The 27661-nt window shown below is 36.8% G+C and overlaps 1 protein-coding gene across 3 annotated transcripts in view; it reads right to left on the bottom strand.

The window, feature by feature from the left end:
- Window positions 1-290: 290 nt before the first annotated feature.
- Window positions 291-27661, bottom strand: part of ZNF654 (zinc finger protein 654) — a 36387-nt gene continuing 9016 nt past the window's right edge. For 2 of the 3 annotated variants that reach the window (XM_086617364.1, XM_086617357.1), the window contains exons 2-9: window positions 25269-25414; window positions 20728-20809; window positions 18654-18789; window positions 14373-14575; window positions 13456-13595; window positions 7784-7925; window positions 3745-6058; window positions 291-3355 (exon numbers count right to left, since the gene is read on the bottom strand). In XM_086617364.1, coding sequence (XP_086473490.1) covers window positions 3348-3355; window positions 3745-6058; window positions 7784-7925; window positions 13456-13595; window positions 14373-14575; window positions 18654-18789; window positions 20728-20809; window positions 25269-25414 — 3171 coding nt within the window. In that variant the 3' untranslated portion in view covers window positions 291-3347. Of the gene's footprint in view, window positions 3356-3744; window positions 6059-7783; window positions 7926-13455; window positions 13596-14372; window positions 14576-18653; window positions 18790-20727; window positions 20810-25268; window positions 25415-27661 lie in introns of those variants that run through there. The other variant, XM_086617371.1, reaches the window with a different exon arrangement.

Here is a 27661-nt window from a genome sequence, read left to right as displayed (position 1 = left end):
TTACATGACCTTTACAGTGAACTGTGATTGGGTTAGAGCAGACAGTCTTCAAAGGAAAACCTAAACTCAAGATACAGCCACCTAGAGGAACGTTATTAGAATACAATTATCAGCCATGAAATGCACAAACTTTGATCCAACAAAGCTCGTAAGTTCATGTATAACTTCAGGCAGCTTTAAGACATTCCCATGCTTACATTACACATGGACTTCAGTATTTATTGAATCAAAGTGATACATCGTGAACAAGTATTTCCAATTATATCACACAATGCTTAATGACTGGGAAAAAAACCTTTCAGTTCTAGATTTGGAATCCTTTTCAGCCCTAGAAGTCGCAGGCTTAGTACAGGGTAATACTCAGCATACTAAAGAATCCTTAAAAAGCATGTAGAATTAACCCTCACACGTTACATGTATCTTTTTGCTCCTAATTAAAGTTGCTTAATACTGCAACTACCTGAGAATACCAACAGGTATCAGAGAGTAGTTTAAAGAAAATGCAATATCTTTTCAAATAAAAATCGTTAAACCAAAAATGTTACCACCCACTCGGAAATTTAAGTCAAATTGGTACATTTCTCATAGGTGCTGGGTGATGCTAATATTCACCTACGTAAGAATTCAGTTTTCCATTTCTCCAAAGTGTATATGCTGAACACATGGTATAAACAAATGGTCGTGTCCAAGAAAAGAATCTTTGAACAAAAATAAGTTTAATGCAGGTACAAAAAATTATGGTCACAGTTTATGCATGTACATAGATGCATTTATCTACACACTTAAACCAAAGAAAATAGAAGTCTCGATGTTTTTAAAGCATCTTCAAACACATGAAGCTTCAGGAAAAGGCAAAAAAGCACCAAAGATTAAAGGTACATTTAAAAGACTTCACATAAACATTTTTTGTCATATTTATTGATAGATTTTTCTGATTTTTAAAACTGTAATACTTTAAAATTAACTTTTTTTTTTTTTCCAAATATATTTAAGCAAATTTAACTAGATTAACAATGTTAAGCAAAGAAAGGGGAGCCTGGAACATTCAAGATAACTGGGTCCTTAAAAATTAGTCAGTAACTTGAAAGCAAAAAACGTGAAAGTGCATTTGGCTGACAAGGTCCCCATTAATTTTAGGTTTAAAAACTTTTAATGTATTTATATATGTGTGTATATACATAGTGTGTATATATAATGAATGATGCATTTAAAACAGCTCTTTTGCAACTGCAAAAAAAATTCTTTGGTGCCTCAAATATCATACAAAGCTCTGAAAGTGGGCTAGTCATCACTATTAATGTAATGCACACATACCTGTGATCATAATTTTATAACCTCTTACATTAATCCAACTCAAAGTTAAGGCAAAATTTTTCTAGCATTCAAAGGAGTATGACTTTGAAGTTGTGTTGGTTTTACCTCCCATCAGGGAAAAAGTAAGCAGAATTAATGCAAATATCTGTTTAATTTCACAGAGGATTATTAGCAGAGGCATTACTGAACTATTAAGTTCCAGAACTACTTAACAGCCTCTTTTACAAGGAAACCCTTTGGTCTAAAAGCGTGAGTCACTGCTACAACGAACAGATTTTTTTTATGTACCTCTTGATTTTTTTACTCCTTAGTTTTTACATATCTGTTGATTTAAGCAAGTTGATCATCTTATTATGCCATACATGCATTGTGATGAACTATTCAGTAAGCAAACTAGCTGAGCAGGAACAGTTGGTCTTTGCCGTCCTACATTTCCGTGATGACTCCATCTGTACGCACCAGTTTTCACCACTACACCTTCCGTGCCCACAATCCCAAAATTTTCAGCTACCCGCTCAGAACAGGATCTGAAATAAAACATTTTCAGGTGGCAAGACATTGTAAGATAAACCAGAGGATAAATGAGCACAGTAATTAGACAATGTGCATGTTTGCCACACCTCTGTTTGGGGTGGGAAGACCAAAAACCACAACAGCATTGTTTTGGTTTCCAAATGTCCTGTATTTCAATGTTACATATAGAGCTGAATTACTCAAATTTCCTGTCTTCACATTCTAATTGTGTCTGTCAACAGTGAATTTTGGATAAAGTGCTTAACATTTAAGTCCAACTCCTTCACTAACTTCTGGGGAAGGTTATCTTTTCAAGAGACGCTGCTAGATAGGGTCGTAATGTGTCTTCAGATTGAGTCGATACTAAACATGGAGTTACAGTACTGAGTTGTGACCTACCACCATTAAGCAATATCCCATACGTGAAACAGGCTCTTCCTCATCTTCTTTTTCCAATTTGACATGTGCTCTGCTTTTGTGTGCCTTTTCTTCTTTTTAAAAAACCCCAACTTTTTCTTTTTTAAACGGGAAGTCATCTCAAGTTCTTTTCAGTCATACCAACAGCTGAAGGACCTCTGTATTTCCGTAAAATTAGTTTAACTCTGTCCTGTAATGCAAGCTTAACCCCTTTCACATTGTGTTTGTTTCAGTCTGCCTCTTACCCACACAATCTGTGCATGCTCTGCTCGTGTTAGTCTTCCCACACCTACAACAGATGTTTCACAGGACACTCCTAACATACGTTTACCATAGCCTTGAAAAGGGCTTCCCTTGCACACATCTGATGTCTGCTGGGCATGACTTTCACACCTCATATCAAATCCACTCACTTTTTCCTGCACGCTTTGTACTTCAAGTTTCTGGCTATTCAAGTATTCCATCCATCTTAGATTTCTTTCTACATTCCTCTTTTTGGATTCTGAGTATAAGTTTATTAAATGAGCTACATGCTTTTGAGCAGATAATGGAATCGCATACTCAGACTGTGAAAAAAGAATGCATGGTTCCTCTATGCATTTCTTATCCATGTTATAATAATGTAACACTTTCTTGAATGATTCCTTCCCAGCTGTATGGATCAATAGCCTTTAACCACACATTTTCCAACTAAAGCAGCTTTCAGAATTGGCTGTTTTTATTTCTGTAAGGCAATTAACACCTCTGCTTTCTCTGCCTGCTCAACTGTACGCCTTGTTTTCCTTAAAACTTCATGCTAGAAAGACTGTGCCGCTAAGCTTCAATCACACATTCAGAATGAATGTGGCTTTTTGGATAACTGGTACTTTGGGCATTTTTTTTTTTTTTTAGCAACCTTCCTGGACTCAAGACCTGAAGAGCTCCTACTATTCCTCTGTGAGTTTTGTCTAGAAAATGTGCTTTGTCTTTATCAAGGTCATGTTTTTCTTTAGTAATTTGAGACTGCTTTATGATTAAGGCCAACTGGGAAACGAACTGATGCTTCTTCATGTAGTGTTTTCTTACACCACTCCTCGTTTGATACATTTTCCTACAACATTGAATCAGGCACCTGTAAAAAAAATAGAATCAGCATTAAGACTAACCAATGTAAATAAATCTTTAATCTAGAACACTACTTACGTTTTTCAACATGTTTAGTTTCACACGTGCAAGGAATGACAGATTGAATTACCCCCCCCCTCTGTTTTACAAGAAGTCTTTTCTGTTAGAGTTGCCTACCAATTCTCACCACCTCTTTCTTATTCTACACAGCATGTCCAATTTGAACTTCCAACTTCAGCACGGTATTGTGATTTATTGTCTAAGTTCTAGCATACTACAATTGCTCAGAAGTTGCGTCTGTCTTATCTATTCCATCAGGTTGCCTGTTTTCAAAGACCGTTTTCTGGTTGGTATTTACCTCCAAACAAACCAACACAGAGGGACTGTAAGACTTACTTTCATCATCTGAATCGAATCCAAAGAGCGTCTGACACTTCTTTTGTGCAAGGTGAGCCTCAAGTGCTTCTGAATTACAGTAGATGGTCAAGCATTTGCCACATCTAAATCTTTCTGTTGATTTGCTACAAAATTGATCTTGTTCAGAATTAGCATCTACTTCATCAGTCAAAATTTTTCTACGTTTTGGCATGCTAATGTATCGTTCATCAAGATAACTTGGAGGCAATGGTCTAACATACGGTTTTGTTAAGATGACACCATATGAAGTGTTCTCTGTTGTCTGATTTGGTTTAGAAGGTAATTGCAAGGCAGGAGCATTGTTTTGCGATACATCATGACAATTCTGTAAAACTGGTAACACTGACCCATTTTCTGTCCTTGTTTCATCTGCCACTCTGTCCAAAGGTATTTCTGATGACTTTGATGTCTGATCTAGGTCACTGTGCCCATTGACTAGTTGGTCACTAACAACATTACAGTTTTCAGAATTTGGCTGTAACACAGGTGTCTTTTGGTCTATCACACTTAAAACTGTTACACTACTCTCAGATGAACTTTCATTTCCATTATGAATTAAGTTATTTGCTTTCTTCTCAACACTTTGAATATATGTCTTTGGTTCTGTAGAATCCCTCCTTGACTTCCAAGTTGGAATTGGTAAATCTACAGTTTCTTTTTCAGTAATAGATTCATCATCATCTTGGTAACTACAAAGTTCTGAAGGATCATCTGAAGAATCCTTTTCACTTGCATCTTCTGAACATTCTGGTGTTTTATTTAAATAATGCTGAGCCTCATGTTCATACAGCAAAGGGAGCTCCTCAAATAGCTCACAGCACTCTGCAAAATTGCATTGAGCTTTAAAAGCGCTATGACTTTTTGTATGTTCTGCAAGCTCAGTTGACAGCTTAAATCTCTGATTACAATTAAAGTGTAAACAAAAGTAAACGTTTGGATACACATGTCTCTTCAGGTGGTCTATAAAATGTTGGGAATCAGCAAATTTTCTCTGGCAGAATCGACATTTTCCTTTATTCCATTTCATTATATGCTGCTGCACCTTCAAATCAGTTGGATGAGCTTTTCTTGCGTGTTTATTGAGGAATCTTATCTTTTTAAACACTCTAGCACAACCATTAGCAGGACACTTAAAGGTTCCTTCCTCGTCCATACCATCAATGTCTTTTTGAGGGCAAAAAGCTCCATTCACTTTATGCAGAATAGGTGACTCTTTATTGGAGCTGTCGTCATCTTCTGGCAAACTTTCTGTACTTAAAGCATCAGGAACATTATTAAAACAGCTGTCACTACTATTTTCAGTAGCATCATCCTGGTCACTTAGATGGTTCTCCACCGCATCAAATACCTGTTCTGCACTCTCCTTCTCCACTTGGACCACTTGGTCAGCACTTGGAGCTATTGCAGTCTCTGGTTCATTATCTTTGGAACCATCAGAATTCCCGTTTTCAAGAGATGCAGAAACATCAGAACATTCTAGTTCATTAAGAGCAGGAGCCTGCTGACCAGCCTCAAGAACTGCAGCAAGATGTTGCCTTTCTATCTTCCTGACATGATTCCTTAAGTGCTTCAGCATAAGTCCTTTTTGCCTGAACTTTCTGGTGCAAAGTACACAGGAAAAACTGCCCTTTTTTTGATGAGCTTGTGCATGTTTCACGATGTGACCACCAAGAAATTCCTTGTTGCATATCACGCAGCGGTGCCTTGGTACAGTTTGATCCAACATTTCTGATGCCTCAAGAGCTTCATGGTTCTGTTTGGCATTACCTTTGGACTGGGCTTCAGAGAGGTCTTCACGGTCAAGCTCCCCATTGCTTACATCTGTTAAACAGACACGTTCCTCACTCACAGCCCTATACTCGGTTATCTTCTCTGTATTTGCAGTAGAGTTTTCCAGTGTACTTTCGCTTGAGCCAATGAAGGCTTTATCCCCCAATAATGCTAAACAATTCTGCTTGATCATCAAGAAATTCCAAAACTCAGGATCAAAAAACAAACCTTTTTTCAAAATTGGAAGCAATTCAAAACGTACACGGTTTTGAACAGAACTAGTGCACTCATTGTATTCTTCATCTGCACATTTGTATAAATGTTCAACAGTGTAGTAAGATTCCAAGGTGCGCTCAAGAAAAAAGACTGAAAGAGCACAAATTCTGAGGATCTCTAAGTCATTTGGCAGAAAATGAGCAATTGCTTTATAAATAAGACTTTTCATATTGGGATCTTCATGGAGGTCCAACTGTAGGGCACATCCACATATCTCGACACATATCTGAAGACCATCTTCACCAACCTGCAAAAAGGAAATTAAAGTGTACATAATTATAGAGTATGCATAATGGTATGTTCCTTACGGGCTGACAGAAGTCTGCAGCTTGAAAGTAAAATAAAAAAAACCCCAGACCTAGAAAAAAAAAAACAAACCACAACTAGCATAAACAAGGCCCAAACATCAACATCTCAGGTATTTATATTCATCTACTTGCAAAATATTTAGGAGTTCAGAAAGCATCCTGTTAGTAAGCTTCACCTAAAGGTATGTACATTTTAAAATAATGCTCAAACAAGACTATGAAAGACAGGTAGAAAAAATGCTCAAAAATAACATTTGGTTTGCACTGAAAGCTACAAAGCTACTGTCAACAAAGCTTTCTGAAGCTATTTTTGCCGTGTGCGTTTCTATAGTTCAAGACAATTAATTATTTGGGGACATAAAACAACACTGCAGCAAACCATATCTGATCTAACAATCTAACAGTATCTTGTGTCTGCATCTTTCTTACTTAGGCTGTTTCATACTATAATTGGAAAGTTACTCTATTTTGTCCCTGTTCTAACTCATTTAACTTGCATTGCATACAACTACAAGTTATAAAATATTGCCCTCAATATTGGACAATGACCACAAGGGAAACAATAACAACCATAACAAGCATTCCAAAAGGCCTGACTTTTCAGAAATGACAAATTATCCTCCCAATGAGCAGAATTCCTATTTCACACTTTAGGATGGGGGCCCTGCCATGAACATGCAATTCAGAGGGATGATAAGAACATACAGCCCAACATGTAGCAGATTAACGTAAAAAGAGTTTTAGGAAGTTTAGAAGTAATTAATACCTACCTATACTTAAATGGGTGTTAATAAATACATACAGTGCTCCATATGTAGTGGGTTATTAAAAAATAAGATCATTCAGATGCAAAACCAAATAAAAGTTTTTCTTGTCATCACAAGTATTTTAGAGCACATACTGAGATTAAAATCTTGCACAGCAGCAAATCATTGCATTTAGAACTGTACAGCAGCACCCATGACAAAATAATTTATAATTTATTTAGGGCATAGAATATGAAGGAGCTCTGTTCAGTCAAGTTAATTATAAAAACCAAAATTTGTTTGGAAACAATTCACACGCCTGTGTGTGAAGCGCTGCATATCACATCTTTTGCAGATGTTTGTATGGGACAGTGTAAGACTAACATCTGAAACACAGCGCACTTTTCTGAAGCAGAATTATCTCTTCTAACCTAGTCTAGCTCTTCCTTTATGTTACATGAAGCACTTCAGATCTGATTAGAACCAGTGAAAGGTTTCAGAATTCAACCAGGGTTAAAGGGAGATACAATGGTATTACACAAGTCCCATTTCCTTAAGGAGACAGGCTAAAAAAAATCCCAACAATCCGATGCATCTTTCGATTACTCCATGCATTTATAATTAATTTCTCTATTTAATTATAGAGAATGACATTCCTCAAACTCACTGCAGACAGAAAAAAAAACCCTCAGAACTATGCCAAAAAAAAAAATCTTAAAAACACACAACAGATCAAGGGCAATCAAATATTTAAGCACATTCTGGCACTTGACAAAATTTAAAAGTTAATAGTGTGTCCTTCCCTACCCTGTCTTTCAACGAAAAGTAACCACTACACAATATAAACATAATTTCTTTTTTACTATAACTAGTTACAAAAAGAATGGGGGTGGGATAAAACAAACAAACAAAACTTACTTCATCCTTAATGACTTTCATGAAAGGGAAAATTACTCTGACATTTGTAGCAATTCTTAAAAGCTGGTAGCAATGGTCGACAAATACTTGTTTTGATGGGTTAGATTTAAGCTGCAGTTTACTCCAAATGAAGATCAGGTCCCTGTAAGAACAGAACAATATATTTCACTTAGATCAAGGTTCAGAACTCTATCATTAAGCATGATGCATTACTAAGAACAACTATTTTCATATCCTGTAACTAAAATGATATTTGAGAGCGTAACACCAATCTAATTAACACCACAACTGTACACAATATGCACAATGGAAAATGCAACTTAATTACTTTGTTAAAGCATTCAAGGTATCTCCTATGACTGACCTAATTAAATATTTAACTAAATATTAATGTATTCAGTTTAGTATCAGAGAACTGCCTAAGACAATCAGACACTGCATCATCCAGCCCTTAACACTACAGGCAATAAATGTCAGGCTGAACAGCAAGCTCTGTGTTCTCCTGGGATTGTTACTTTCAGAAGTCCTTCAAGAAAAGAAGTGTTTGCACGTAGAAAACGGAAGCGTTGTAGAAAGCTAGCTTCTGATATGGTCCATTGTCAGGAAATATTGATGTTTTCCAGTTATGCATACTACAACACAACTTTTTTTTTTTTTACTGCTGTCGTTACTGGTCTTTCTAGCCAATAGCAGTTAAATGAAAGTATCAGGCTCTACAGCTATTCATACATCTCTATCATCTTCCATCAAATAATGTCTGACTGATAGAAAAAACACAAGAATATATTGCCAGACTCTGCAGCAGAGCTTCTACTCAGGTAATGTGTTTCATCTATAAAATGTAGCTAATTGAAATCTACAGCCTGTAAATTCTATGCACTTTAATTCGGAGACTCTGAGAGGTAACTGGACTTTAATTTGTCAGAAAATTTGCCATCACAAAGATTTTACACAGGAGTAGATATAGTTACAACTAGGCAGAAATTGCATCACAACATTACAGTGAAATTAGGAGACCAATCCACTTTCAATTTCTAAAGGAAGACACTTTTTTAATCCACCAGCCTCCTCCCTCAGCAAACACAAACCTAGTTATTAACTAAACATTTAGTTGATCTTCCAGAGCCTCCAGTCTGTGCCAGATACAAATCGGACAAACCTTTTGAGATTAAGCTTGTCTAGTGGTCAGTGTGTGCATGAAGGGAAGTGACAGAACTGCCTATGACAAAACACCAATTTCACTTTTAAATTTAGGATAGCTCTACAATTCTGCTTGACATCTTAAGAGCTAGTCAAGAGAGCTTGATTGTTCTCTTTCATTCAGAACTCAAGAAAACTGGAGTCAGAAGAAACATCAAGCTTACATGGGGGAAACTGTGAAAAGGGAGTTCTATAAGCAGCTCTACCCACAAAAAAATTAGTCTTAAAGGTTTTGTAAAGATACAAGCTGTTCACCTCTGTCTTTACCAAACTGGAAATCTACATTCTTGAAGTCTCTGCAAACTTCAGGTACAAGCGTGAAACTAGTCTATGTGCACCAAACCATTCATAAAAATTCAGTAAAAGTCTCAACCTGAAGTACGAAAGAAAGAACTGAACATTTTTGCTGTTATATGTTACAGCAGTTAAATAATACAACTTATTCACTGCTTTCATAGAATCATAGAATGGTTCGGGTTGGAAGGGACCTCAAAGATCATCCAGTTCCAACCCGCCTGCCATGGGCAGGGAAACCTTCCACTACACCAGGTTGCCCAAAGCCTCATCCAACCTGGCCTTGAACACTTCCAGGGATGGGGCATCCACAACTTCTCCGGGCAACCTGTTCCAGTGCCTCACCACTCTCAATATAAAAAATTTCTTCCTTATATCTAATCTAAGTTTCCCCTCTTTCAGTTTAAAGCCATTGCCCCTTGTCCTATCGCTACATGCCCTTGGAAAAAGTCCCTCTCCAGCTTTCCTGTAGGCCCCCTTTAGGTACTGGAAGGCTACAATAAGATCACCCCGGAGCCTTCTCTTCTCCAGGCTGAACAGCCCCAACTCTCTCAGCCTGTCCTCATAGCAGAGGTGCTCCAGCCCTTGGATCATCTTCGTGGCCCTCCTCTAGACCCGCTCCAACAGTTCCATGTCCTTCTTGTGCTGGGGACTCCAGAGCTGAACACGGTATTCCAGATGGGGTCTCACGAGAGCAGAGTAGAGGGGCAGAATCACTTCCCTCGACCTGCTGGCCACGCTTCTTTTGATGCAGCCCAGGTTACAGTTGGCTTTCTGGGCTGCCAGCGCACATTGCCGGCTCATGTTGAGCTTCTCATCCACCAGCACTCCCAAGTCCTTTTCCTCAGGGCTGCTCTCAATCCATTCTCTGCCCAGCCTGTACTTGTGCTTGGGATTGCCCCGACCCATGTGCAAGACCTTACACTTGGCCTTGTCTCATAATATTTCAGAGCAAGGCATTTCAACACTAATCCCAGAGAACCTGAGCAAAATCAAATTATTTTTCTGAGATTAGTTGTTAAAGTGGCTTGCCATGTATTCAGACAAGTGTGATGGCTGGCACAAGGAAAGAGCTCAAAAGGAATGGAGAGGAACAGCTCCATGGGTGAAGAGCAAGCTGTTAAATCAGTTTGACCACCATTTGACTAGACCCTGATGTGAAATGTTATTTCAGCTTTATTCTTCCATGTAGACACGGAGGCTTCTCCTTCTCAAGCACATTTCTGACTGATGATCATTAAGGATTAAAGCATTCTTGAAGAGATGATTGAACTCTATTTCAACCACTTAAACGCTTCGGATACCAACTTTAAAGCTGAAGTCAGCAGCACTATTTCTGTGTCTCTGATCAAAACACAGATGATAAACTTGAGATATCATAGGCAGGGGTAGTTTTCTATTTGCTTGATTATCATGGTATAGTAGTATAGTACTTAATGACACTTACATCTTGGATAGTATAACTTACTTAGTTCGCACTTGAGGCCTGTGCTTAAACTATTATGGACATGTGTTGGGGCAATTTAAATTGTTATCATGAGTCAGAACTCAGTACCTCTTTACCAGAGGCAACCAGGTATTCCAGCTTGTTAACACCCTGCAAAATACCAAAACCATTGCGTGCCTCCATCAGCAACATAAGAGAATGGTTAAACCCGGCCAACCTTAGCTAGATCTAAAACGTTTGCTATTGCTGGTAAGTAGGAAGTCTAAGTCTGTCTTTCCTCAGGTACAGATAGCACACTTCACTAAAATGTTATCCAATTCACAAAAATTACCTAAAGGCCAAAGACTGATCTAACACGTGGGAAAAATTCCTCAACTTACTGAATTCACTACATAGGAATCACCTGGAAGCAGCCAAAATAGCATTCAAAAATTGCCTGGCAGAAAAAGCAAGCCATTCTGCTACGCCTGTTCCATCAAAATTCCGGCCGTCTTCCTTAAGAGACATCACTTTTTGATATTAGAAAGTCATTAATCACATTATTATGGACTGATCTCTTACCAACACCTTGTACACAAGTATTTTTAGTAAGACCAAGCACAGCTTGCTTTGTGATTAATTTTTAAGTGGGTTTTCACTTCAGAAAAATAATTCAGATCATTTGAATCTAGAATTTATTCTTAATGTCAAGGAAAGCAGTTAAGTTTTGTGACAGAGCTGCTTAAAGTTCATCTTCCACTGAGATAACGAGAGCTAATAGTTTCAGCTTCAAGATTTCATATAGGTTGCTTCGCATAAAGCAGTAGCAAACATCTGCTATTTACAGCTTTCTAATCTATTTTCGTATCTTTGCTAGTAGTGTTTGCTGCTAGATCCCTGCTAGATCTGCAAGGTCCTCGATTCCAAACAAGGCAAGATGATTTATGTTGCACTGAAGACGTGAAAATCTTCTCTAGGGAAAAAGAGTGGGTTAATCTAACCTGGCTCCTACTTCTTCAAAAACCTGACTTACAGTATAGTCATGCCTTCACAAGCTTTATTCTCGTTTACATTATCTATTAAGCATTATGCAGATTTCTCTTGTTGGGCACGCAATTGTTAAGGCTCAGCACCTGTAAAGAATGAAACAGCTATTCTGGATGCACACACATAACTGCTCTGAACTCTTTCAAAATCCTTAAGTTCTATATTCTGAACAGAAGATTACAATGCTAAGAGATGTCAAAATGGTTTCCTTGGTAAACAGGTATCAATAGTCCCTTCTGGAATTCCATTTTTGACGTCCACTTTGCCAGAACATTTGGACAGATATCTTATTGGGAATAGCAATTTTCAAAATGGATGATGCAAAACTTTGTAATAAACAGGCTAAAAGCAAGGTTAACATGTTACTACAGAAAAAGGTTTAATGTCAGTATTTAAAATGCATTTCTTAAAAGATTGAATCCCTGAAACAGAAAACACTAACCATGTAACTAATAGGTGTGGGTCACACCTGCAAACTTCCTGATATGTAAGACATCAGGATATAGAGCATTTGGGCAGGAATGAATACAATAAAGTTGGATTTCATTCCAAGGCTGGTCACTGGGCTCACGCAAACTATATATCTTTTTGCTTAACTTCATCTGTCCTGTGGGGACAGTCATGTCCAGCTTTTTGTGGACAGGCTGAATGAAAAATGCCACTAGGTATTGCCAATACATTGTATTACAAATATATATCATAATCATAATTCCAAAGGTTTTGATTCAACACAATCAATTACTCACCCAATAGTTCAGCAAAAATTTTACTAAAAAACTAAGCATTATAATGTCTGACCTTCACTACTTCCTCAAGAAAAAAAGACATCTCACATTTCAATTCCCTGAAACCTGCAAACAGGGAAATCCTATAAAGATACTAAACTCCATATTAAAATTAATTATACAGATTAATAATTTGATCTCTATTGATTGGACAAACAAAAAAAAATATTTGCTGACCAAGTCTTTTTGCTTCAACTACATAATCAAACAAATTAAGCATCTTTATCAAGGAATGCAGATGTTACTTTAGGTACAGAAATTATACAGACTAAACAGAAGGATTACCTTCCTTAGCCATCTTTCAGTCCTCAGAACAACGAAATTTGTTTTGACAACTCTTCAGAAAATGCTTCTTGGTCATAAAAAGGTCCAGCTATCAAGCTGATTCAGTCTGCACAAAGACATTCTTACTTAAGTGTTTTCTAGAGGACCATCATTTCTGTTATGGTTCTGTTTATGAAGCAAAAGTTTGCACAACTCGTAGCATGCTTTCAGAACCATATAGTGTCTTTTTAGACACGTTAGTGTCTACAGTTTGGTTATTATAAGCAGTGTCATTTTAACTAGCCGGACAGTAAAATATCTGCATTGCCAGAGAGTCTACAGATTGCATATTTTTACACACTGTTAATAATAAATGTCATATTTATAGATGTTTACAGCCTAACGTATGTAAAGGGTCATCCTTCTGTTACTTTGAAACCGTTAAGTGTTATGTACTATGTAGGCTACCACTGTACAATATGGTGCATAAAAAGGCAACAGGCATAAGAGATGCACTAGGAACGTTTAAAAGTCATGTTAGAATGTTTTTATCTGGTAATTTAAACTTGAGCTACATCTCAAAGTTAGATGAGTTTCATTTTGGCAATAAGCATTTATTATCTGCTAAGCTGCTTCACCAGAAATAAAGTATTTACCATATACAATACATGTCCCCATTTTGAAGCTGTGGGACTAGGAACGATTCACACAGCTGTAAGGCTAATGTAGTCTTCCCTTCTTTTTCAGTGTTGCAGATGATCTCAATTCCACTCTTGCAATCAGTCCTCAACAAGTGCTATACAATTAAAATAAAATCAATTTAGATAAATTTGCTAGCAAGAAATAAAAACCTATCAGAACTTGCTACATTAAAGAAGCTACTGCAAACTTCAGGAATTGCTGTTAACATAGGATTTCTTTGGAACAGCTTTTGTGTAGGTCTGTAAATAGAGATTTTGGGAGATATTTAGGATTTAGGGGTCTTTCATATTTCTTAGAGTAATGACAATAAGAACAATTGCCTAAGACATTAAAAAACTACACAAAAGCACTTTTTTGCATAACAGTAGCTTGCTCTTAAAACAAAGTTAAGAAAAGTATTGTTATTTAGTAACGCCTATCAGTGGTAAAAATAGGGCCACGTTCAGCTAGAGTGTCATTTTTACATATGGAGGCATCATTAAAATCTTTTAGGCTAACAAAACTATATAACATACAAAACACTGGACTGACATCAATTAGGATTAAGTGCTTTTGCTAAAATAATAGTCAATAGTAAAACAGTTGATACACTGAAGTTACAAAATATTAATGACTCAAGTTATTCAGGGAATACATCTACAAGTAAACTTGACCAAAAAAATTGCATTTAGGTCAAAAAGATTTGTAGGCACTTAACATTTAACTTTTCAAAGCTTAAGCCAGCACTAAGTTAAGCAACACTGGTGTAGTTGCCTGATTTTATGACATTTGGTTCTACAAAAACAGAGTTCCATATGCTCCTCTTGACAACTTGTATACAGCAAGTATAATGTATCACTTCATTAAAAGAATGTATACTGACAAACAATACCTCCTGGAATAGCTGATCCTCTAATGGTGACATATAAAGACAGGTGAAAAGAGCTTGATGGAAATACAGATCTTTACTGATATCTGGATGATTTATGCAAGATTTGATAAGAGCCATTGCCTCAGGGATGCGTTCACAGGCAATAAGGTATCTGGCACGTAGTTCAAAGAACAGTGGATTTTCAGAGCTTAAATATTTGTTAACTGTACAGAAAAGAAAGATTTAAAGGCAATTAGAATACGAAGTCCAAACAACAAATATATTTAAATGTAATGTTGTTTTCAATAGTGCAATGTCAACAAATAATATAAAAAAAGGCTCTGCTAAAGAAGCAATCAAATACAAAATTAAATACCATCAAGAATCTGTCCTTCTGCTTGGAAACAGAAATTGTTATTTTTCTTACACCACTAGCCTAATTCAGCGTTTTCTTTCTAACAGATTAACACAAGGTGCTGCAAAGGATTAGTAGAATATACACTACATAGAAGCAGATACGAACATTCTCTAGAAAGAAAAATTCCTCCTTTCTCAGCACTGAGATCTGGGTGATTGTCAGAAGTATAGGATCAACATCACTTCCAACACTGCAATTGTTAACATTTAAAACAACTGAGGATACTCATTACCCGTTCAAATGGAAGAGCTCAGAGTGGTGAAAAAGTTAACTACAATTCACATGCTGCTGCTCTAAGAAGCTTTGAACACCTTGATTTTGCTTGGAGAAGTGGAAAATACACTTTTTCTTCCTCTAAAAGTACTACTGGGCACAATTCTTACATCTATATCCCTAAATAACTTTAAATTCTAACCCTGGATTTCTGAAAATCTGTTTTTCAGATCTAAAAGCTAATGTTAAAGCTAACGTTTCAGTGGAATCATTTGAACGGAGATACTCAAAATACCTAACATTTAAGTAATTGGGAGATTATTAAATACACAGAAGACATGCTTTAGATCTGTATTATAAAAGATCATACAGATTCTAGTATCTCTTAGGATTAAAAGTTAAATTATCACTCAAAGCTACAAAATACAATAATGGTCCTTTTATTTTGAGAATTGTTTGCATCTGGTCAAATAATACACGCTCTGAGGTGTTAATAGTGTGTTAACATTTATGTAAATATTGGACAACATCACCTGATCTTCCTCTTATATTCTCAACAGTTATCTTAAAAGAAATAGTTAAAACTCCACAATTTCTAGTGCATACCCTGTAGTAATGTACAATGTTTCACATTTAAAAAAAAAAGAAAAAAGATTGTCAATTTCAAGTCAATGAAGGGTAGAAGTCAGCACAGGAAGTTTATACCTTAGAATAAACCTGTACTAAGACAGTTAAAAACAACTTAAAGTGACACCTAAAAGGATTAAAAAAGTAGAAGTGGTTACTGAAAACCACAATATGAATAGCCAAGAGAAATTTTTTTTCCCAAAAACAAAAAATTACTTGTACAACAAGCTTCCACTTAAACTTTTTTTTTTAAAGGACACCTGGTTTGAAAGACATTCCTTATGTTCAGAAACAGGATTTCTCTAGCATCTTTATTTTTTACATAAGCTAATGGTATTATATGCTAATGAATACTTAAGGAATATTATTCAAGGTGAGATAAGGTTTTAGATTAGATTTGTTAATATGATGGACCTATGGTGGACATCTAAGAGAAGATCTCATTCTCACTATCCATTAGCATTTCTGAGTAAAGACAAGGACTGAAAGAAAAAACAGTATCTAACAGTGGTCATTAACTGCAAGAAAAAGTGATCATACAGAACAATCCTTAAAGTCAAGTAAAGGCCTCTCTCTTTTTTTGCATTAACATACTTAGGGTAATAAACTCTGTCATCAGCTTCATACACAAACATTACCCCACAGATTACCCAATACTCACATTGGCAAATTAGGCCAGAAATACTTTGTTACATGCTAACATTAAGAAAATGCTGCACATCTAACAACTGGCTGTAACATCCATTTCCCTCAAACGAGGGAAGATTGCAGACCACAGTACACGTTAACTTGTTCTATCACTCCCACTTTCTGTATGGGGAACTCCTAGGTCAGTATGCTCCTCCGCTCCACAAATGAGAATCCCACTTCTGACAGCACGAGCTCCCAGGGTCAGGGGTCTCCTACACCCTCCAACACTGTTTTTAAACTAACTGCGAGTTCCAGCTACATACACCCTTCTTTTCCCGAGGCAGTATTTACAGCTCTTCTAACCCCCTGAGCAAAAGACAACTGCTCACTATAGCAGCATTTAGTTAGGTCTGTGACACATGAAAAATAGCTTGGGAAAAAACATCTACTCTTGTCCAGGCAGCACGTGCAGTGCTTTGTTTTAGAGCGATAGATGCCAACCATCAGCTCAGAAACTAATTAACAGCTTACATCCAAATGTAGCTCTGTCTACAGGATTCTCTTCTAGATGTCCACAGTAGGCCACCTCATTCTCCCTCATCTATTAGAAGTTTATTGCTCCTATGTTTTGACTCTATTTTTCTTTAAACCTGAAGACTGCCTTCCTTTCCAGCCATCTGAAAACAGACTGCAACATCTCAAAGTATACAATTCAGGTGAAGACAGACACAGTCAGGTTTGTCTTGGCCTAAGCTTCTCCATGTAATTAATGAATCCAAGACAGGATTATGTAGTTCACACAGTATATATTTATCAAACTGACTTTTGCAAGTAATGGTTGGTGATTCTGCAATAATAGGCAGTTTTCCTCATTTAAAACAGTGATCCCTGAGGGAACTATATGGCCAAGTTTCAAAATACACACCAAATACTGCTAGGCTATAAAGGAGCACAGAATGCTTGCTTTGTGCAAGACTTCACAAGAAATCAGATTTTAGAGGAAGTAGGAAAAGAAGGAAAAAAGCTCCCAAAAGATATTATCTAAAATAAAACGTTTATCATCACAAATGAGCTATGTCAGGGGTGTGTGTGGGGATATCAGAAGATAAAAGGAGGAAGAATACCTCAGCAGAGGGGAAGGAGATGTGGCCTGCAACAAAAGGAAACAAAATGATCATCTAGTGACAACAAGCAGTCCTCATTCCTACTCTGTCAGGTTAAAACTAAGTAAAAATCCCCAAAGTGTTACTTATCATCTAGAGGCTTCATGATGATCAAGGGAATCATTAAGGCAAAAGACTTAACTAATGCTTTGCTGGAGAAATGGAGACTGAGACCTACTTCAGATCATAACCACCAAAACTTCTAGAGTTCGTCATGCGATGCAGAACAAAACAAGGACAATCTTTCGCTTTCATTTTGTTTCTGAAGGTACTTCACTAGAAGTTTATCAGATATATAATCAAAATAATGGGTGAATTATGTTGCTCAAGTGCTTGCTTCACGAGAGAGACAAAACAACAAAGACTATCCACTTAATTTGCTATCAAAGTACTTTCTCTGGTTTAGGAGGCAGCTCACTGAGCTGTTCTGACTTTATACTCCTCTTCCTCTCTCTACAGAACAAACACATTGTCATAAACACAGCAACGACTTTGAATCATGCATTACACCATATTAACTAGAGAAGAACTAGTATTTTCTATCACTGTGAGATAGAAACAACTTTTAAGAGGTCCCCTGTGAACACTGATAGCAAATACGACACACAAGATGTTACTAAAGACTCCACTGTAGACTGGGTATTTTCCCCTTACAAACTTTCATTAACATTCTGGTAACGTTTGTTTCCACGCACTGTTAAAAATGCTGTTTTACACTGCAGCCTGAACAGAAATCTTTCTCCTACTCCCAGCTCTAGGAATTACATATATATAAACAGAAGGCAGCTATCAGGTGTAGTCATAGGTGTCATTCTAAATAGAGCCAAGAAAAGCCAAAAGCCCAAGTATTTACAATTTAAAAGAAAAATTAAATGAGTCCGAGTACCATGAGATAGAAATATACATCAGGTCCTCCCTGATCATGCTACCTCAGTAGCCTAACCGAAGTCAAGTCACTCTCCATGCTCTTTCAGGTGCTGAACACCTTGATTTGGTAAATCCATTTTGTAAGTAACTGCTCTGTAGCCTCTTGTATCTGAATAATCTGATCTCTACACTATGAAAGTAGACTTAAACTACTAGCAGAGAAATTGAGTTTTCTTTCAAGTAAACGAGACCGGTACATGTTACTATGGAAAAATAGTTAAACTGTGTGCAATGCCAGCTAACAACACCTGATCCTAGTATCAAAAACGCATAATTTAACACATTTTTCAGTACTCTAAAAAATTAAAATGGTAAATGAAGTACCTAATTCCTGTGATACAGGCTTTGCTTTAAGAATTGCCTGTAATACTGGATCCTCCCATGGTCCACCATCTCGGATGATGCGAGTCACTAGTTCCAGGTTCATATTTCTGTATCTATTTAGAAGGTTCTGACATTCCTACATGTAAAAAGAAAAACAATTAGAAAGAAAAAAAAAAGTTGTCTAAAAATAACGTTAGGTCATTCAAAAGATACAAATGAAAAAAAAAACACCCATGTTTAAATATTCCCTCAGTCAACAATTCAAGCTAAAAATTCTTTTATTGACCAAGCCTACACAAAGCCCTAAAGCAACAACTTATATGTTCTAAAACCAGTAATTTGTAACTGTGGAAGCCAGAACACTCATGTCTTCTATAGGCATGCAGCAAGAGCTGTCATTTGCATAACAATGCAAAAATGCCTCTCCTTGAATTAGAGATATTACTGGCATATGCTGTGGCAGAAGTCTTCACCTCACGCTAGTCTGCACAGATTTAGACATGTTGACACTGGATTTGTGGTCCAGTGACAGTGTCTGAATTCTATGAGGGAAAAACTGAACTAAGCCATGTGAGTCACCAGCCCTCAAGCAACCATTTTTCTCCAAATCTCTACACAACAGAAATTATGCTTGCCTAAAATATTCTGGAATGTTTTAGCCACCCGTGATTTTCTTATATGCTAAGTTACCCCTCACCCTCTTTATTTGCTGGTAAAAGCGTCAACATTAACCTTAATCAACAGTAGAATTTTAATCACAATAAAAAGGTATCCAACTTAAAAAAGTACAGCTGAAGTAGGGCTTCTATGCCCATACAGTTTACGTCTTCACATACACTTTTTTCTGTAAATTCTTTTATTTTCAACTTTTTTTCTTTTATATTCAGATGAATATGCTCAATGGTAAAAAATTGTTAAGTAACTGAAACATTAATAGTTTTCACTAACAGTTTGATTACACAACTGATTCAGAAATTCTTTATCTAGAAAATTAGTTAAAGATATATTTTAATACACTCATTGTTTAAAAGTCAAGGCAATTAAGAACTGTAATACAAAAGCACAGACAAGAAAGTATCATACATCACACTTTTTCCAAAATTTTCTTGTTCATAGACTGTTTTTGAAAAGCACTTATTGCAAGATTGACAAAATGTCCCATTACTCTCATATAAGAGACTCCACCCATTCCTGAGGCTGCTAAGCCACTCCTTGACCCCATTCTTCCACCAATTCTTATCAAGCATGTAATTGCTGCTGCTTCAATACTTAAGGTGTAGTGCTGACATATTAATTTGTAGCAGCAGTAACAAACAGGTATCAACATAAAACTAACAGATATTTCTCAAACTGCAGTTCCATGATCAGTATTAACAGAAGAAACAACCCTGGGTTTCATCCTTACTTTCCCTACAACAAAGTTTCCTCTCATGGTAGCCCAAGTGCTTGTGTTCCCATGCAGTGAACTCAACTCTCAAAACCAGTTCAGGTCAAAAAGACTTATCTGGCAAAAAAAGGGCCAGTTTTTAAATGCAGGATCATTTATCTTATGCAGTTGTATATACCTATACAAAACCTTGCCTCAGTCTAGCCAAGTGTACAACAGTTTTAAACAATGCAAGTTTATGCTGACCTGAAGAGTTCATAGAGATAGTGCCTCAATTTCAAATTCACTCTTTAAAACTGCAGGGGGAAACTTGAGGTTTCATGTCATGAACTGGTACGCAACACTAGATGACATTAAGTTCTAATTTGATATAAAAAAGCAAAGCTTCTCTCTTCTATATGGGAAACACACAAAATATGTCTTTAACTAGACTGGTATTACAAAGAGAAGTACATTTTACTTAGTCCAAGTAGATTCAAATAGCAATACTGATGATAAATGTAAGAATAAACGGCTTTCCCTTCAAATAGCGCTTTTTTTTCCCCCCTTTGGGTAGAAATGTAAGTAAACCAGCTACCTTCTTTCACTATAATGGCATGTTTCCTCCAGGTTATATATATCCACAAAAACTGTCTTTACATGTACTAAAATAATATTAAAGGTTTATATGAAAGTACGCAACACTACCTGGATTGAACCTAAAATATCTTTCAAAGGATCTTCATAGAACTCATCCTTTCCAAAGAACAGCAGCAATTCAAAAAAACTCCTAAAAAACAGAAGTAACGACAAGTCAACGAAACTAAAAATGTTCATTCAAAAAATGAAACTACTGTAAGTCTATTACTTTTCACAGCACTAAAATTAGCACTAAAAAATTAGGATGTTTTTAAGTTCTAGACCCATGTCCATGCCAGAGTCACTCTAAAAAGTTTGGCTAATACCCACACTCTCTAAACGCAACTCATTTCAAAAACTTTATGTTGGTCTGATATTTTGTGCTGGATTTTTGCAGTTAGACTTCCCCACACACACCTCAAAGCCGTTTTTCATCAGGCATGAAGTTGCAAATACAAAATAGCTATAGATAAGCTAACAAGACCAAATCAGCAATAAAAGAGATTATACTTAAAATCCCTAAAATCCCTTCTACCGCACCTTTTTCATAAGTTCAGGACATTTAGACTCCCAATATCTGCCTGATCTTCTTCCTCAAGAATTCTTATGTCCTCCATACTGCTGCTCCTCATTCACCATTACAAAAGTGAACCTTCCTCAAAGCCAATACGTTTGTCAGGTATGCAGCAATTTTGAGGAAGAAGGAGGGCAACTGTAAAATTACTATAGTATACACAATGTGTAAGAAGTTATATTCAAGGAACAGTAACTTCACGTGAATGTAGATTCCCAACAATTCATATTTTGAAGTATGATAAGCACTTTCTACTAGCACATTTTATTCCATTTCAGTCCATCTTGCCATAACGCCCACTAAAGCCTCTCTATGAAGATGCAGGTTTAAAGGTGTTACTAATTTCGTATTTCCAAATAAAAGCCTTTTGGTTTAAGTTTTTAAGAAATCAGGTCTATGTACACAAACATGAATTCACAGGGGTTGCCTCAAAAGAGGTGCCAGATAAGGAAGAAGGCAGGAATAATCCTTTCAACACCAGCCTACATTCAAACTGACCTGTGACCTCCATGTTTTCCATCCTCTTAAAACACTTGTCTAGCATTTTATTTATTTTTAATACAGTGACTGAGACAAACAATCCTGACAGCAGAATCAGGGAGGCCAGTCAAAAATAGCTTTCCAGAGCTCAAGACAATTTAGGTCTTCACTTACAGAAGTGTACTTCCAGATAATACTTGCAACTCAGTCAATTCAAGCAAAAACTAGGTAGTTGGATTTCATGGATCTGCAGACAGCTCCAGTCCACCTGCTATTGCTCTGCCTTAGGATTCTGAGAAACTTAATTTCTATTTGGAAAAGGAAACTACCAAGTACTGCACTAACATAACCTGGAATTGCTGGTTGAGAAAGTCATGAGCAGCAGGCAATAACTGAGAGACTCTGAGGGAGACAGTACTGAAAGCAAATCTGGGCATTTAGGCTGGTTTAGAAATAGGACTGAATAGCAAAGGCTTTGGTCTCATAATAGAAGAAAATATGAATAATCTTCTTTAAGATTATTCTAGACGTTTTTTCCAAATGAACACGGAGAATAAGGAGGCAGAGAAGGAGAAGGTGGAAGATGACTCCTGAAAGCCGTTCCAGCACTCTTCCAACTCACAGGTTTTTGACTCAAGATCTTGCTGATGGCAGTTTCTTTCCTGACTACAACATTCAGCATTTTGTTGTGACAGCTCTTAAAACAAAAGGTAGATTTTCACGAAGAGCTGGAGAAGGAGCTCTTTCGCAGAATTAAATTCACTGCAGTTATCCCCAAATTTAAAGTCAATCTTCAATGCTTTTGAAGTTAACACCCAAAGTATTCCTACAGAACATTTCATTTTTAATAAAGATAATTCAAAAGAATCTGAAGAGCAGACTTAAGCCAATTTTTCCTCTCAAAAACATTTTCAGAAATACTGTGCATTAAAAGATCTTGATATTCACATGAACAAAATGAAGTTTTGTATGGGAATAATGCAAGAGTATCATAAAATTAAGTATTCTTTAGATCATGCTGCAGCAATTTTTTTCCTAACCAGTGATAAGCTATGCCAGAAACAGACCTAGAAAATTTAAGATACACATTTGTTACGTTCAATGACACAATTTTTCTCCAGATTAGGTCCTTGAATCTCAACTCAAATATGGAATGAAAAACAACCAGTACCCAAGTAAGTACTTCATTTTGAAAAACATTATCTCATTTCATGTTGATAAACAAAATTTTGCAGCATACTTGACTCTCAGGAAAGGTCAGGCATGAGTCATGTCATGATCTGGAAAGCAGCCAATCTGGAACTTACTTAATAAGACAAAACTAGTTATAACAAATCATGCATGCATCTGCTTTTATCTGCTTTGACTGACTTAAAGCGAACAGGATCTTGAAAAAAAAAATTAATAGTGGTAATTAATAGTGAACAAGTGTAAACTACAGTTTTCTTCCCTATTAATGCACCTGCTCCACACTCTTATCAGACTAATAAAGGTAGCTATCAAAATACTTGTTTCCTCATCACCAGCCTCCATTTATTTAAAATTACTATAGTCAATTCCAGGTTGGCCCTGTTATCTTAAAACAGTCTGCAGCAATGCACATCCACATTCACATCCATCTGTTTATAATAACGGTGCTTCTAGATTCATCATATCATTGCTTAGACATTACTGGCATCAGAGGATTGCCTAAGAACACTGGTATGCTGGCACCATTATTAAAACTCCCTGATATTAATGGTAGTACCGATGCTACTCCATTTGTGAGGAATAGCAAGGCTAGTAAGTACAGGAAATGCAACAGTCAGTACTGTTAATAGTTTACTGTCTGGTTACCAAGGAAATCTTACTCAAGTGTGACAATACAGTCAGGCAGATTTCTGCTTTCCAAGAACTAAGACTTAATATACACCCAATTTTCAAAAAAAGAGATTCCAGTAAGTTTTCCCAGGTAACTGCAACTACTAAGTCCCAGGATCCCTTTATGATATCATATGCAAAACGATGCCAGTCAAGCAGCATCAGAAGGAAAAATAAGTCGGCAATCTAGAATGGAAGAAAGTACAGTGAGTAAACCCAGCTCCAAATACCAAGATAGACAAGGGTGACAGGAACTCGGCAAGTGATTCAATTCTAGATTATCAGGAAGTAATGACCTTGCATACAAAAAACCACCTGAATGTTTACCTTTTTTCCTCCCAAGATTTGATATTTAAAAGCATAGGAAAGTGTGGTTTGAACTTTATGAGTTTTTTTTCTAAAAACAGTGCGGGGCAGGGGGGTAGACGTCACCATGTTTTGATGTAACTGCTAGTCATTGTCTGATACCAGAGCATTCCAGTTTTAGAAATCACTATGTTCTGATGCCATGAACAGTCTCATATCAAATAGCTTCACACACAAACCAGCAAATCTCTCTGGTGAAGTTTCACCAAGACTTAAAGACAACAGATACTGTGTGCAGAATAAAGCCTTGACGCCTATGTTATTAGTACTAGTAGGTCAAGAACAGTAGTAAGGATAAGCAACTCAGTCCTTCTGGACAAGTAAACTAAGAGAAGAAGACTAGCAGACCATTCACTTCAGGTGACTAGATGGAGTGGGAACGAGACACTTCCACACAAAATTCTCAGCCGAGAAGTCAAGCTGAATTTGAAAGCACCACTCAACAAGAAAGCAGTTTAACCAGCTGGAAAAATAAATCAGATTTATTCAAATCAAATGTGCAGTAAAGCCAGCTTTTAGGTTTTTGTATCACCTCTGCTGAGAGAAGATCAAGTTCATTATATCTTGGCTAAGTATATTTGACTCACTTAAAGATTTTTTTTTTTTCTTCCATTCAACACTGACATTTTGAAACCTGAGAAGTAGGTTTTTAGAACAAGAAAAAAATGGGCCTTTTACTTATCTACTGATCATTACTCTGACACTTTCAGCCTTTATGTGGGAAAACCATACCAAGAAAATAAAAATTATAGTAAGATTTATGACCTAACTTTTTGCAGTTCTTTGTTAAGTTGAATATAACTTTCAGTCAGTTAACTGTATAACACGTCATTCCCATAAGCACTTTGATGACTCAATCATGAAAATCCATTTTAAAATGAACTCATCTATTAAACACTACAGGAAATTTATCTTAACAAATACTTAGCTTATTATTACACCACTAGAGGTGGAACAGTAAAGACTTTAGATAACTTTTATTTACAATTATATGCTGTCAAAGGTCCAGCTTCAAACACTCCAAAATAAGATCTTCCAAAAAGAAGTCTGTCTGGTGATCACTTATTGCTTTAGATTATTCATTTTGCCAAAAAAACCCTATGACACAACACTGTAATACTTGACTTGAATAATCAAGAAGGACATAAAAAGACAAAACTAAATTCTAATTTTTGTATCCTCAGTTAGCAATTCTTGGTTCCACATAGCTAAGTCACATGGTAAACCACTCTTAAAAGCTCTGAGGATCTCAGACTCTGTTGGTATTATGAAAGTAACACAGACAGTCTATATTGTAAAGGAAGTAATAAAAAAAAGTAAGATTACTTACAAAGCTAGGCTACTCAATACATATTGTACGTGCTCACATTCAGCTGGGAATGATACACAGGCAGACGTGAAACAACAGAGTGCCGTCTGAAGCACCTGAAGCTGAGGCAAGGGAACCTGCCATCTTCCAGCATAGTCTTCAACAACCTAACAACAAAAACATTGAAATACATATTACAGTGAAAAACACTCTTTAATCAGAAATAAGTATTTAATACTGTACCTGCTTTATCTCCCCTCCTTCTCCCTCAGAATTAAGGTCTGTAACCAAAAAATCTGATAATCGTGTTATCAAATAAAAAAAATAATAGAAACTTTGTAACATATCACAAAGGACCTTCAACTATTCTTTTCAGAGGGTAAAGCAGGAAATACTTCCTTCTTACATAGTATCACAGAAGATACCACACTCTGCATTTAAACACAAGTTTTCATTTTGCAAGAGGATACAAATTAGAGAGTCTATAACAATAACGAGACATTCCATCCTAAAACTTTCAAAGAGGGGAATGACTAGCCTGTTGCTCCTCCAGCCTTTATGTCAGCAGAGAAAGACACAAACGGTAGTCACCTTTTCTTATCTGATCAGATAAGCAAATCTGGCCTTTTTTATCTGTATGATGGAATTAAGGCTAGTTATGCCCTAATCTACAGCCACAGAACTGCATCACTATTTCTAGTGAAACATGAAGGTGAAAAATACATATTTTACTGGAGAAAATGGAGAAAAAAATCCTTGCCTGGTCATCTAGCCAATCTTGTTTGTATTAGTAAATGCAATTTTCTGCCATTGCTTTTCCCCACACCAGGAGCCTCAATAACCCAGCACCATCTGATGTTTTTACACAGGTATCCATACACTGTATTCCTCTGAACGGGCCAGTCCATTTAGAGCACTCCATGTGTAAAAAACACAGCACTGAGTTCAGCACGAAGCACAGCAATAAAACAGATGTCTGTAAAGGCACCCACCAACTCTGTGACAGACTAGTCATTATGCTGCAGTCCCCCGGCAAGCAAAAGGCCAAGGGCTTTGGGTCATCTCCCCTCCTTTAATCAACAGCTAAGACATGACTCATAGGCAGCACTCTAAGCAGAGACTGGAAACCATTTTTCTTCCATGCTCTGGCACATAGCTTATTGCACTACAGTCAGGCTCCCTTTGCTCACTTACTGTTGCCTTTTTTTTCCATCACAATGGCACAGCTTCAATATAAGCAGAAGAGCGGACTAGCTGCACTTCAGGGACTAGGGCACTCTTCTCCAGCTGAGGAAACCTAACTGAGATCATCTACATCCTGAGAAAGTGAGAAACAGGTGGGGAAACACAATGCCATCAGCCATGCGGTAAAGAGAAAGGCAAAGCACTCCACAGCATACAGAAGCAGCAAGTAACTGGCTTCAAGAAAGCTATGAAGTGCCAATCCCAGTTACACCTGGCCACCTACCTCAAGAGCCCAACTGGCCAACAAAACATAGACTAAACCAAAAATCAGCTGTATCCCTCTTCGAGACTTCTTTTTAACTTAAAAGTCTGTGAATCCTACTTACATTTGTCTGATTCCCCTTGAACTAAATAAAGGACTTATAAGTCAGGTCAAGTGGCCCACATTTTTAGTTCCAAAGCTGTCCGCCTAAATTTGTTTATGGCTCTGCAACATGAACAAGCCAGTGTCCCATTTCTGCCAGGTTGGTTATAGCTGCTCCAAAGCAAAACAGTTACTGATAATGGGACCAGTAACCTTCTCCTCATCAAAACCAGCTGAGTCTCATTTATATTTTGTTAATTAGATTTTTACTTTCCACCAATTCTTTTTTTAATAATTCCCGTTTGAAAATCTGTTAGCTTAATGCAGCAAATATCTAGGTCAACGGGAAGAGAACTAGCAGAGTTGTAGATAAATACTCTTCCTCTTACAAGGAAGAATGAACAGTTTACACAATAGTACTGCCTCACACACCTATTGTGAGTTCTCCGAAATACTTTTAAGAAGGTCCCTTGTATAGGAAAGCACAAAAGCCTAGGAGAAACAAAGCAGACAGAGAGAACAAATGTCCTTTAGTGGTTTTAGCCTCCAATCAGTCAAACAAAGGTAGAAATAAAACATCAGTTCCCACCATGGTGTTTCACAACACTTTGACCTGAGAGGCACAGTACAGATACGTTCATAAACGATTTCAAGCAATGAGACAACATTTTGTGATGACACTTTTTTTTTTTCTTGGTAGTATAAAGTGTTATCTGTAAAGAACTGTAGAAAGGATTCATGACAATGACTGATGAAATTCAGCATAGACAAGTGTGCAGTGGTATGTGGGGAACAAAACAATCCAAACGTAATATGACAGCCTTCGAACTGACAATTACCACCCGAGAGCAAGACTTTATTAAAA

The sequence above is a fragment of the Tauraco erythrolophus genome, chromosome 1, assembly GCF_009769465.1.
Source record: "Tauraco erythrolophus isolate bTauEry1 chromosome 1, bTauEry1.pri, whole genome shotgun sequence".
NCBI classification, from domain to species: domain Eukaryota; kingdom Metazoa; phylum Chordata; class Aves; order Musophagiformes; family Musophagidae; genus Tauraco; species Tauraco erythrolophus.
The sequence above is the reverse complement of the archived record's forward strand: the minus strand, read 5'-3'. Positions and strand labels throughout refer to the sequence as shown.